Source organism: Myotis davidii, unplaced genomic scaffold, assembly GCF_000327345.1.
Source record: "Myotis davidii unplaced genomic scaffold, ASM32734v1 scaffold733, whole genome shotgun sequence".
Taxonomy (NCBI): Eukaryota; Metazoa; Chordata; class Mammalia; order Chiroptera; family Vespertilionidae; genus Myotis; species Myotis davidii.
The window spans coordinates 240,301-253,713 of NW_006284956.1; the positions used below are offsets into that span (position 1 = coordinate 240,301).

Consider the following 13,413-nt stretch of genomic DNA (forward strand, 5'->3'; position numbering starts at 1 on the left):
AAAGGACAGTTTACCAAGTGACCAGATTTCACAGTTCTTGGACGAGCTGGCAGTTTAGGCATACCCAGCTCCAAGTCTCACATCAGCTGGGATGAGAGAACTTTGTGTCTTCAATCCCAGGACAATGGCCATAATTAGCCCATCTCCTCTTTAGGAGGGAGGACTGAAGCCTGCCCCAAGCTGACCCCGAGTGAAAACTGAGTGAGGCCAGGCCAACCAAGTGTGGGCAGGAAGTTTTAATCAGTTTCTTACACGAGGCAATAACAGCAAGTGGCACAGTGATGGTCGCATACAGCCTAAGGGACAGGGCAATGGAGGGTGTTGGGGGTATGACCACAGGCCCCAGGGGCTCTGATGAAGTGTGGACTTGAGCAAGTCCTCCAAGGCCTGGTTCTGCGAGCAGTCAGGACCCAGGATGAGGGCAGAGCCTGTGATGCCCAGGCCCAGCATGCAAGGAGGCAGAGCCTTGGGAAGGGCGCTTCCGTCCAAAGTTGCCAACAACCCGCAGTGAAGGGTGCCACCTGCTCCTGGCTTTCTCTGGGCGGCTGAGGTGCTCACCTGCTGTCCTGGCACCAGCCTGCTATCTGGGCAGAGTGGAAAGTGGGCTGCCCTCTGGACACACTTGGTCCTTTTCCAGACCGGCTTATGGCACTGGTGGCAAAGGAGAGAGGAAGTGCACTCTCCAGGACAGGCAGGGTGCAGAACTGCAGCAGGGGCTGGGCATTCAGCCTCCCTCAGCAGGGGCAGCAGCCCTGCCCCAGGCCCCCACAGCCGGACAGAAACATCCCAGAACTGCCTGGGATGAAATTTCAAAAGTACAGTTTTTAGTTACTAACCAAGGAAAGGCTTCAGCTAGTTTCATTTCCTTGTGAACTTAAATTGTTTTTGGAAAAAGCAGAACCAAGCTAACTGCATCAGCCAGCCTTATCCCAATCAAGGCCCCCTAGATGCTGGACAGGGTGTCCTCCCCAATGTCACCCATAGTCATCCCGAGGCCCATCTGATCCATCTGGAAGCCCTGGCCGGAGCATCCACAGGGCAACTGTAAAGATGGCTGGGAGCACTGGACCCTCCCAGCCTGACCGGGAGCTGGTTCCGCTGTCGGCCAGCCCAGGTCCTGCAGAAACACTTCTCCAGGTTTCACCATTGCTGCTTGCCAGACCCCAGAATCTAGAGGCTCCAAACTGAACACAAGCTCACAGCAAGGTGTGCCTGGTCTCAGGAGCCCACTAGGTGGCTTCACCCATGTCTGTGGGGTGGGAGGGCCAAGGGGGCAGATGGGCTGAAGCTGTGGGGCCAACTGGGCAGTGCTATGAGCTCTGCTTTCCTGCGAGAAAGCAGGCAGCATCTCACTTTCAGCGCCGTCCCTTCCGTCTATCCATTCCCCCAACCCCCACTCCAAGCCACACCGTGATCCCCAAGCCCGTCCCTGAAACACAGCACTGAAGAAAACGGGGACAGCGTGGAAAACGGCATGAGGTGCGGAGTCAACAAGAAAACAAAACCCCACTGGTCCCCACTGTGCCAGCTCCTAGTCCTTGGGGACGTGGGGGGTCGGGATCTGTAGGTCAGAGGGCTCCACACCCCAGATGTCCCGGGCATACTCCGTGATGGTCCGGTCACTGGAGAACTTGCCCGAGCAGGCAATGTTCCTGATGACCTTCTTGGTCCACTCCTTGGGGTTCTGCAGAGAGAAGGAGGACTGAGTAACTCGGGCACAAGAGAGCCTGTGCTTCCAGGACTTCAGGATGTTTCCAGGTGAGGTCTTGGCTCGCTCTGGGCGGTGTGATGGACGAGGAGAAAATGGCCATCATAGCTCACTGGAGAGGGACCCCAACTACCAGAAAAGCTACCGAATGACTAGATAAAATTCTCCACAGCCCACACAACAAAAACAAATACTACCAGGTGAGTATTTGCTACCAGGTGGATCCAGTTACCCAGGGAGATGGCCAGGTGGTCTTCTGGCCAGAGCCTGGCAGCTGCCCCCAGACTGCAGCCACACCCGGAGGGGCCTCCCTGAAAGGGCCACTTTCTTTGAGGCCCAGTTTAAGGGAAGCAAAGGTTCCTCCCAGAGCCCTGCCCGTCACTCCATATTCCAGGCCCCATCCCGTTCTTTTGCAGGAGTTGTGTAGGCACAGACAGCAGTCTCCTAATGGCAGGGGCAGAGACTGGCAACAAATCAGATGTACAAATCCGAGGCCTCATCTAAGAACCTGCTAAACAATTTAGGGAAATAAACTCACTGAACCAAAATGCTGCAGTCCCCTCGCACTGCCATCCCCCAAGGGGTACACAGGTGGGACACCCACAAAATCCCAGAAAAGGGAGGGAAGCAGGCACCTAGACACATCCTCCTTCTCTTCCCCAGCTTAGGGCCTGGGCCTTCCCACCATGAGATCCGGCGTGAACTCCTTTACGGGCCACACCAGGGTGGACTCACCAGGCCCATGGGGCTGCTATGGGGGGCCAGGCACACACTTCACACAAACCTGGGAAGCGGGTCTTCTTGTCTTTTTCCATCAAGTGGGAAGTTGGCTCCAACGTCCCTGCCTCAGAAACTGCTCCTCTCAGCTATAAGTCCCTCGCTCTGATGGAAGCTTTTACCTTTCCAAGCAAGTGTTCACACTTGCGTTTTAGACATGCTATCAGTGTGCACTGCCCACCAGACCCGTCCTTCCTCTTGGGCTGAGCACCCATTCCTCACGTGGGGTGACCAGACCAGGGAACAGCCCATCTCCACCCCCACTGAGGGGAAACGTACCAGGTGGATGGCAGCCTGACCCCAAGGAGTCAAAAGGCTCCAGCGTGGCAGGTCAGAGCAGAGGGACGGCTACAACGGCCTGAGTGGGGGGGGTGCCTGCTATGGGCCACAGGCTGAACTGTGACCTCTCAGGAGCATCCTAGGCAGCAGGATGCAGATGTGCCCCAAGGCTCCCCCACCAGTGCCGCCCCTACCAACACGGGGGGCCGAGAACCTTACCTGGTACAGCTGGTCCACCTGGGCCTGGCAAGCCAAATATGCTTCATAATCTGCAAACACCTTGAACCTGAAACAGGAGACGAGATCAGGAAACCAGGCCACGGCCGTCTGTGCCTCACGCTCTAGAGCCCACTTGTAGGGGCTGCTCTGTGAGCAACACTGCTGTCCTGGGGACACTATTCTTGAAAAACCTTATTTTAAGCCAATGTTCCTTTAAAGAAACTGGTGTTTATAATGCACGTAGGTGAGAGCTGCACACCTGAGCGGTTTCTTCCCTTTCACCTCCCACGGGGAAGGGCACTGGGTGGCGAGAGACAGGCTCTATGTAGCAGTCAGTTCTCAGGTCTAACTGGGCCAGGAACAGGTGATAGAGACCCAAAAATGCAGGATTTGTGAATTCAGAAATGCATTTCTGTTTATAACTGAGTCAGAAACAGAAGCGTTAAAAGTATTTCCTTGCCCCCACCGGTTTGGCTCAGTGGATAGAGCGTCAGCCTGTGGACTCAAGGGTCCCAGGTTCAATTCCGGTCAAGGGCATGTACCTTGGTTGCGGGCACATACCCAATGGGGAGTGTGCAGGAGGCAGCTGATTGATGTTTCTAACTCTATTCCTCTCCCTTCCTCTATAAAAAGTCAATAAAATATATTTTAAAAATAAAAAAATAAGTCTTTCCCTGATCACAGCCTGTGTTTATGATCTGGTCTGGCTGAAGCCAGCTGACAGCAGTCACTGAAATGAAACAAAACCAACCCCAAAGCAGCTACAAGTGGAATAGGCAGCAATTCTCAGCATTTGCCAGACTCCACTTTCACCAATAGGTTGGAGCAAAGAACTGTCATGATGGCAAATGGTACTGCCAACCTGTTGCAGGTTACCCGAAGCCGAGTTAACTGTGTGTCAACTGCATTGCAATAAAGCACTAACTACACTGCAATTTATGCCACAGGTTAATTTCACTTTAATGACTTTGTGTCACCATGGGCCCACGCTTGCTGCATCCTTAGACCCACCCGACCACCTGAGGAGTCCCGCCCACACACCCTCTCCCGCCACTGTCTGTCACATCCAGATGGTCAGCTGGTGCTGGGGCCGGGGCTGGACTGTGCAGCTGGCAGTTCCTACCACCAGGGCGTCCACAGCACACCAAGCGCGGCCAGAGGCCACTGCAAGCTCTAGCCTTGGGGTAGGGGACTTCTCAAGGTGAGGGCCTGAGGCCCTGCCCAGGGGCCACAGTTGGGAGGGAGCGAGGGGGTATAAGCCTCACCAAGGCCAGGGTTCACCCCCACACTGCAGTTTTCAGCTCACCACGGGAACATAAGGACCACGGGGAGGCCGGGCCCACCTGTCGTGGTACAGCAGCATGTTGACGATGTCCTTGAAACAGTCTGGCTCCTGGGGGGAGAAGAAGCCATCCCTGATCTGATCCACGGCCTGCCTCAGCTCGGGCAGACGGTCGTAGTACTCTTGGGCATTGTACCTGTGAGGAGCGGGTGGAGTCAGCTGGCAGCCAGTGTCTGCAGGCGGTAGCCTTGCGGCAGGCAACGGGCACACCCCTCCCTGACCTAGCACTGCCCCAGGCTCCACCTTGACCCTGAGGCAGAGGGTCCAAGGGCTAATGGGCCCTGGAGAGATGGTGATGTGCTGTGAGTGCTAACTCAGTCCCACCTGCTCCTGTCACTGTTCACAGAACCACCGTCCTAGGGACGTACAACGGGGCACATGGCTCCATTGTAATCCCACAGGAGAGGGCTGCTAACACTTGTAACTCTGCATCCCCACCCTCTCCCCGACCCCTTCCTCTGTGCCTCCCACCTCCCTAGTCCCACCCTGCAGGACACAGGCCTATGGCCATCAGGAAGTCGGAACAGGAGGCATCTGACAGAGGTGTAATCCTAGTATTCGGAGATGGGGCAGAAAGAGTCTGAATGTGGGGCATTGAGAAGGGCATGTAAGGTGTGAACTCTCAGGCTGACAAGGACCAAGTTCTGACTTTTTAGGTGACTTGGGTTTTTACCCGGCTGGTGCCTAAGGCCTCACCAACTCCCCAGGGAGCTTTTAGGCAATTGGGCAACATTGTCTTTTCTTGTTCATTATTGCTCAGAATTAGGCTGGGCCAGGACTCCTAGAGCTTCCAAGGTCATGGAAAACAAGGAAAGGCTGAGAAGCTGTCACAGATGAGAGGAATGCTCTGGATGGGATCCTGGGACGTTAAAGGACAGGCCATTCATGGGGAAATGGTGAGATAAAGGATGGACTTTAAAAAATAACATCATACCATTACTGGTTAATTCATTTTGACAGTGTTCCACACTAAATAATGACATGCAAACAACAGATAAAAGTGGAAGTGTACATGGCACGCTGTCCGGTCCTTGCAACTTTTCTGAAACTCTAAAACCATTCCGAGGCCACTGGGTTATTTTACAAAATTAGGCCAGGGCATCTCAGCGGTGGGCCAAATCCCAAATCGGTCAAGAGTATTCAGAGCCCTGTCCCCGGGGGCTCCCCCGACAGAGACCAGGGCCTTCCACCCTTTGAAACACTTGGTCTGGCCTTAGCCAGTTTGGCTCAGTGGATAGAGGACTGAAGGGTTCCGGGTTCAATTCCAGTCACGGGCAAGTACCAGTTGCAGCTTGATCCTTGGTCGGGGTGCATGCAGGATGCAAGCAATCGATGTGTGTCACATTGATGTTTCTCTCTGTCTCTCTCCCTCCTTAACACTTAGTCTGGTTCCCTCTGACTGAGCCGTGGAGAAGCACAGAGCAGCCAGCTCCTGCCCAAGCTGGACGTGCGCAGACAAGGCCAGAGTGCCCACCAGCCACTCCCCACCCCCTGGGTGGGCATGCACCCTGCCAAGCAGAGGCCTGGCCTGAGCCCCTTCACGGCCCTCCCTGGGGCTCTGGGCAGTGCCCAGGGTGATGCCACACCCTTGATGGCATGGGGAGGGACACACATACCCTTTCTGGTCCAGGGCCTGGACGTCTTCCACCCGAAGGCCAAAGATGAAGAGGTTCTCGGCCCCGGCTTCCTCAGCCATCTCCACGTTGGCACCGTCCATGGTGCCGATGGTGAGGGCCCCGTTGAGCATGAACTTCATGTTGCCCGTTCCTGAGGCCTCAGTGCCCGCGGTGGAGATCTGCTGGGATAGGTCAGCGGCGGGGATCACTGCCGGGGGGTAGCACAAGAAGGCATGTCAGCCACCAACTACTCAGCGTGAACCACGGATCTACAAGAAACACCCTACTCTCTCATCCTGCCCCGAGGCTGGCGCTCACTCCAGGACAAGCCAGAGCCCTGAGGCACCCTTGCAAGTGGCCAAGGCTGGGCACTGTCCACCCTCCCTATAAGGGCTCCCTTTCTTGACCCAGGGCAGCCTGAGGCAGAGGTCCCAAGAGGGGACCCTTGAAGAAACATCGCAGGTGGCAAAGGGCCTTCGTTCTGAAACCTTCCAGGAACCAGAACCCAGACAAAGCCTCGTGGGGTCCCTGGTCCTGGCCTGTTGGTGTGATCGCTCCCTTTCACCCCAATACCACTCTGTCTTATTAAAAAGTCTGTAAGTCTCATCAGATCACTTCAAGAGGAATCTGGACGCCTTAGGACCCAGAGGACTAGAAAGTGTGGAGTGGGGAGGTGAGGGCACTTCCTCCCATTCAGGGTTACTCTGTGCTGTTCACAGATTGAGCCCTGCAGCTTCTCCCAGGAGTGGGTTCCCTGCGCCTCCTCTGTCCCACCTGCCTTGGCATCCCTGTTCCCATGTCCTCAGCTCATCTGTGAGCTGATACTTCCCTAACCCAATGGCAGCACTCAAGGCCGGCAAGGCCAGAGCCCAGCCCTCTTCAAGGTTAAGCCAGGTGTCAGTATAAAGAGACACCCACCCCACAGGCAGATGATATGGCAAATATAATAGCAGACACACTGCCACAGCAAGTCTAAGAGCTGGCGGAGAAGGTAGGGGCCCCGACCTCAGGTCTCAGGCCCCAGACTGGGCCTCCCCCAGGGTCTGTTCTAAAGAAGCACAGGAGCCAGACCCAAATAACTGGAGGGCAGGGCAGCGTTTCAGGCAGCAAACAGCCGTTAAAACACGTTAGAAGCTCTGAGCGACTAACCGCACCACCAACTGAACCACACGTGGTACATGGCAGCGGGACCACAGGGATGGTGCCGACGAACCGGCCGAGCTGGCAGGAGGAGGGAGCACAGCTTCACTCGGGTCCAGGAAGCAGCCCCTGGTCTGTCTGAACCATGGACGTGCCTGCTCCTTGGCACCAGAATTCCAGGCTCAGCTTTGCACCGTTTGGTTGGGCAGACGCTGTCCCGCTGGAGCCTCCAGCAGGAGCCAATCTGGAAAGGCCCGTCCAGATAAGGACAGCCTTGCTCTAAGGCACACTGGGCTGCAGGCCCTCCTTTAGAACCTCTCCAGATGGCAGCCCACATTCGAGCAAGTCTTCCCAGGGCTCCCTACAGTGGAGCCGCCCCAAAGTGAACTCTCAATAGAGCAGAATGCCACCCGCGCCCTCAGAAAGGACAGAAGAGGCAGGTACCGGCCCAAATGAGGACCAGGCCCTGCTCTGGAGAGGGAACAGGTGGTGATGAGCAGAAGCATTCCCCGGAGCTGGGGGAGGGAAAGGGGAGGCCAAATGGAAGCCCATCCTGCCAGCAAGAGTGAGCCCAGCCCTAGCTGGTTTGGCTCAGTGGATAGAGCATCGGCCTGAGGACTGAAGGGTCCCGGGTTCAATTCCAGTTAAGGGCACATGCTGGGGCTGCAGGCTCCATCCCCAGTAGGGGGCATGCAGGAGGCAGCCGGTCAATGACAATCTGTCATCATTGATGTTTCTATCTCTCTCTCCCTCTCCCTTCCTCTCTGAAATCAATAAAAATTTAAAAAGCAAATATTATTAGTAAAAAAAGAAAAAAAAAGAGCAAGCCCCGCAGCAGCAAGGCAAAGCTGAGGGCCCGGAAGAGAGGAAGGGGAGGGACAACGAGATCAGGGCAGGAACGAGAAAGTACAGAACAAAGAGCACCTGAGAGCAATTCCGCACGTGAGGAGGGACAGAGAGCTCCCCAAAGCCTTTCAATACGAGGCTGAAGGCCCCCTTTGGCTGGGGAGCCTGGTGTCCAGGGCAGAGTTAACCCGACCAGCAACGACCACCCACATCGCACCGGGCAGGGGCAGGCTTTCCGGTCTGACACGGGCTCCCCAGGGTACCTTTTTCGGCCAAGGACACTCGGTAGTTCTCTAGGAAGATCACTTTGAGCCTGTTGCCCACAATTGGGTCGTGGTTGACAACCTCACCGATGGACGTGACCAGCTTGATGATCATTTTGGCCATGTGGTAACCGGGAGCTGCCTAGGAGGAGGAGGAGGGTTACGCATGAGCAGGCCTGTACTTGGGGCCAGCACTGTTGCTGGTCACTGCAGCCTGGAGCTGGCCACACGGAGGCCGTGCCTAGCCGAGCGGCCCCATGGTGTCCGGGAAGGTAGCTCTCAGAGGGGCCGAGGCCATGGCAACCCTGTGTGTCCTCCACTCAATCTGGCAACAGACTCATGACGGAAGAAGCTGCGACCCTACCAGGCATGACGCCCTCCCTCAGTTCTGCCAGAGCACGTCTCCGACACCACCTCTCCCGTGTGCAGACATCTGTCAGCCTCACGCTTGTTTTCAAAAATTAGGAGATAAAAGAAAACTGACTACCAACTTAGAGGAAATAAGGAGCTGAAGGACACACTGAAACATACCAGAGGAAGCGATCAGAACCAGCAGGACGGGGAAGATGCACCCCCTTTCTATAATAAAAATAACTGCAGGGGAAAGAGAAAGAGATGGAGAAAATCTATGACGAAGAGATTTAGGGGGCAGCCATGCTAGGCCCTGGCTGGCATCCTGATTCAAACAAACTGCTCAAGGTCTCTGTCGCTTGAATGTCACGGTGTGACGATGGTCTTGTGTGGTGTGTCCAGGAGTCTGTCTTTGGGGGAGACATCACTGTGAAGATGAGTGAAGGACTGAGGGGTAAAGAGCTCCAGGGTCTGGGTGTATCTGGAAACGGTCCAGCAGAAGTCCAGCTTTATGAATGTCCTACCATTCTTTCTACCTTTCTCTAAGCTTGACCTTTTTTATATTGAAATTCTGACAAATGGAATGTTATGATGTCTAGAATATGCTTCAGAAATAGAAGTTGGGGGTGGGGAGTGGGCAGAGACCAAACAGGGTGGGTGTGTGCTGCTATCTGAAGTCGTGGGTTCACAGAAGGGCTTGAGCCTCCCACCCACCCTCACATGTGCCTGAGTCGGAGCAAAGGACAGAGCCTGGCCCCACCACGAGGTCCCCCATAGGGAAGCTGTGCCCAGAGCTCCTCACTCCCTGATAATACCAGGCTGCTGGGGGAAGAGGCAGAGGGTGGGTCCTGGAGCACAGAGTGCAATGATGAGGCCACTAATGCCTACAGGTGATTCACCAGATTCCACAATAGTGTATCCAAAGCATGTGCCACAGGAAATGAGGTGAAATAAAGTCCAGCAGAGCCCAGAGCAGGCACACATCTGGTCAGAGCAGGCGCACAACCTGCATCCTCTCAGCATGAGTATGTCTGAGGGGTGGGGCTGGGGTATAAGCTGGGCCCAAGAGCCAGGAGAAGTGTGGAGGGGCAGTGAAAGGGTGCCACCCCATCAAATGAAGGGCCAGGAAGCCCACTGGAGGCTGCCCCGGAATCTGGGGACCCATGTGCTGGGCAGGCAAAGGTCCCATCTAGCTCCGTCCTACTGCTGAGCTGATGGAGACTCGGCCCACCTGGGGGCCAGGGTTCCCCTGGCACTGAGTGCATGCTGGCTCAGAGGCACCCGCAGCACCCAGTCGAATGGGCAGCTGGTGCCCAAGTCGGGATCCAGTGGCACTGCTGGAAAGTGTGGTGGTTTATGCATTCTGGCCAAATATCAAACAAAGAGGACGTCACTCACCTTACCCCCGATTATGACAGTTCTCGGCACACAAGACTTGGCAGGGTCCCTCTTTATTCCTGCAGGACAAACAAGAGATTCAGGTGAACCGTGGTGATCAGTGTCCTGAGGTCAACCCAGCACAGGGTAGGGCACGGCCACTGGGCCCTGCACACCCACCAGGAAATCCCACTCACACTTGTGCCCCAGGGTCGTGAGGAAGGCCCGCCAGGAGCAGACCCTTCCAAAGGCCCCGGAAAAGCTGCACCTCTGTTCCCAGGACACCCAACACAGGAGCCTGGTTTGGGTCTGGTCCCCAGTACACGACTGGCACTCAAGGAAGAGGTGACCCCAGGATTGTGGTCATGGCACCAATAGCCCTCAAGGGGCGTCAGGCAAGACCCAAGTCCCCCTGCTCTCATCCTGAAGCTCTCCTGCATGCCAGACGGGGTCAGGCACTACAGTCCACTGCGGCCGGCCACCTTCAGCCCCAGCACACTGAGCGCGTCCTCGCCAGGCCAACCGTTTTCAGTTTCAGTGCATGTGGGGGGAAGGGAGAGGGTGATGTCTCACAAGGGTGAGAGGCAGCCCTAGGCAGCATTTACCAGAGACTTGGAACCAGCCATAAGCTGGTAGAGTGATGGCTGATCTGTAACGTGTGACTTCATGTTCTAGTAGAAACACAACTGTACCCGACTTCCGGATCTTCCCACTTCCATAGAGCAGATAGGATAATGTGAAGTATAGCAAAATGCAAAACTACATTTTCACTAAAACTTTCCTAGGAAAAACATGCTAACTCCAGACCATAGGGCCAGTTCTGTCAGGTCACGGGGTGAGGGGGTGGGTGGGGAACAGGGCGGGGAACACAAGGGTCTCAAGACCTGGCTTCCCCAGAGGGGCCAAGTGCAAGGGAGACAGGGAAGGAGCCCCTGGCGCCAGGCAGGCTGGCCTCCTCAGCCCCTCCCCCACAGGGACACCTCGGAGAGGAGCTGATATCCTGGGGGACAGAGGCCCGTGGGGTGGAAACCATGACAGCCAGGCCAGGGAGCCCTGAGCCAGTGTGGACTTAGAAGAGTAGATGCAGCCACAGAGAGGCACCAGGCCTTGGGGAGCCCGAAGCTGCCTGGAGCCCCACACCGCCCCTGCCGGTCATCCCGAGGACTGCAGCTCACTCATCTCGGAACCACAAGCCTGAACACAGCTTCCCCACAGACGAGAGGACACACCACGGAACAAACCTCCCTGTGAGAAACTCCAACCTGCAATGACTGTCAACATGGAAAGGGGACAGAGCTGAACTCAAGACCTCGGGAGTGGGCAGGACTCGGGGGCACATTAAACAAGAACTGGCAGAACACGGAGTGCAGAGACAGAACCCGAAGCTCAGGGGCAGAACGCGGGGCTCAGGGGCAGAACCCGGAGCTCAGGGGCAGAACGCGGAGCTCAGGGGCAGAACGCGGAGCTCAGGGGCAGAACCCGGAGCGCTCAGGGGCAACCCGGAGCTCAGGCAGAACGTGGAGCTCAGAGGCAGAACCCGGAGCTCAGAGGCAGAACCCGGAGCTCAGGGGCAGAACCCGGAGCGCAGGGGCAGAACCCGGAGCTCAGGGGCAGAACTGCCACATGTGAGTGCAGCCTCAGTAGAGAAGCTGAGAGGGAGGAGACTCAGCACAGCACACACAGAGGATGGAAATGAGAAGCACAGAGAACCTAATGGAGAAGGAAAGACCTTTAGATGTTCTGAGAGAAACCACCGGCAAGACACACACACACACACACACACACACACACACACACATGTGCCGGCAGGTGAGAGAGAAGCTGAGAAATAAAATGCAGAGAATTGTGCCTGCAAAAGGGAAACGGGAAACAAGGCAGAACGCGATCTGCAGGAGTGAGTGTTGCGGGCCAGGGAAGCGTGTGGTGAGGCGCCTCCTTCGGCCACACAGGAGGTCCGCCCTGCAGCCTGCCCCGAAGGTTCGGGTCAGAGCCTCGGAAGCACTCGGCCTGTTACCCAGCGGTCTCACCAGGACCCGGTTCCTCGGCCCGAGTCTTACTCACTGGTAACAGGAGCGCGAATGTTCCTGTGAGCGGCTTTCTATCTGGAAGAGTGTTGGTGCTACTTTGGTTTTCAAAATTAATCACTTCATTACATTATGAAACTTTAAAAACGAAGGTATTCCTTAAGGTTTTATTATAATATTTACAAAACTAGCAAATATTCATATTTACTTTTACGGGGTCTTTGATTCCTAGTTCGTCATGTTGAAATGCTGCTCTAACCATTAAAGGTACATGTACAAATTTAATATATACTATTTGTTTTTAAGTACACTTTAAATGCCTCTAATAAGTAAAATCTCTCCAAACAACTCAAGTCTAATAAAGATTATGAGTAAATTTAAAATAAAAGCTGAACCGACCATAAAGCCTCGCCTTCGAGCCCCACGCCGGGCCCCATGCTGACTACCTGGGGCCGTCCCTGGCCCGTCTGAGGCACCTGTCTGCCTGCCTCATGCAGCTCAGGCCTGTTCCCCGGTCAGACAGAGAGAGCTCACCTGCCACGCCTTGTAACTACTCTGACACCGAGCGCACAGAACACAGAGCTGTTGCTGAACATAAACGTGCGGGGGCACACACAGGCCCCGGCTGCCCGACTGCGTGAACAGAGGCCCGGGCCCAGAGCGCGCTGGGGGGCGAGAGCCGAGGCCACACTCACGGTTGTACAGGGTGACGATGTGCAGGCAGTTCAGCAGCTGCCGCTTGTACTCATGGATCCTCTTCACATGCACGTCGAACATGGAGGACGGGTTGATTCGCACCTTGTACTCCTTCTCCAGGAAGGCGGAGAACTTCAGCTTGTTTTCCTGGGGAGAGAAGAGGACATGGACGGACGGTTCACAGGAACACAAGCTCCCCAGTGTGACCAACTCAGCTGAGAGTAACTGTCCCTCGTCAAAAGTGTGGCACCGGGAAGTGGGGTGGGGGCTCCCAGGACGCCCGCTGCTACCCAGGGCAAAGCCATGATGACTGAAGGCCAGCGCTGAGGGCTGAGGGGTGGCCGCCGTGTGAGGGAAAGCAGGGGTGGGGGACGCGTGATCTGGAAAGTGAACACCCACCACCAGTGGTAGAAATAAATGCAAAACTAGACCAAAAGGCAAACCTGGAGAAAAGCAAAGCATGAGAAAAGCAGAATAAAGGGGGGCCAGTGAATGTGGTGAAAAAGGAGGCAGATGTGGGCAGCTGGGGAGAGAAGCGGGAGGGGTGAGAGTTCAAAATGTGGGGCTGGTCCTGGGCACAGCACAGAGGCAGCCGGGGGAGCACATGCGCCTCAGGGCCGGGCCTCACTCGCCATCAGGCGCCCCGTGTGATCTGAAGCCTCAGCGACCCGGCCTGTGAGGCTGAGGCTGGCTGCGGTGGGAGAGGCTCCGTGCACAGGCCTGAGCACTGCCCCGACCAGCTTCTCCTACAGAACGCGGGGTGAAGGTGTTCTGG

The 13,413-nt window shown here is 55.9% G+C and overlaps 1 protein-coding gene across 2 annotated transcripts in view; it reads right to left on the minus strand.

The window, feature by feature from the left end:
* Positions 1-221: 221 nt before the first annotated feature.
* PYGB (phosphorylase, glycogen; brain) overlaps positions 222-13,413 on the minus strand; it is a 42,753-nt gene continuing 29,561 nt past the window's right edge. For both annotated transcript variants that reach the window (XM_006755239.2, XM_015558431.1), the window contains exons 14-20: positions 12,638-12,785; positions 9,940-9,998; positions 8,191-8,332; positions 5,942-6,149; positions 4,327-4,461; positions 2,984-3,050; positions 222-1,684 (exon numbers count right to left, since the gene is read on the minus strand). In XM_006755239.2, coding sequence (XP_006755302.1) covers positions 1,532-1,684; positions 2,984-3,050; positions 4,327-4,461; positions 5,942-6,149; positions 8,191-8,332; positions 9,940-9,998; positions 12,638-12,785 — 912 coding nt within the window. In that variant the 3' untranslated portion in view covers positions 222-1,531. The remainder of the gene's footprint in view (positions 1,685-2,983; positions 3,051-4,326; positions 4,462-5,941; positions 6,150-8,190; positions 8,333-9,939; positions 9,999-12,637; positions 12,786-13,413) is intronic.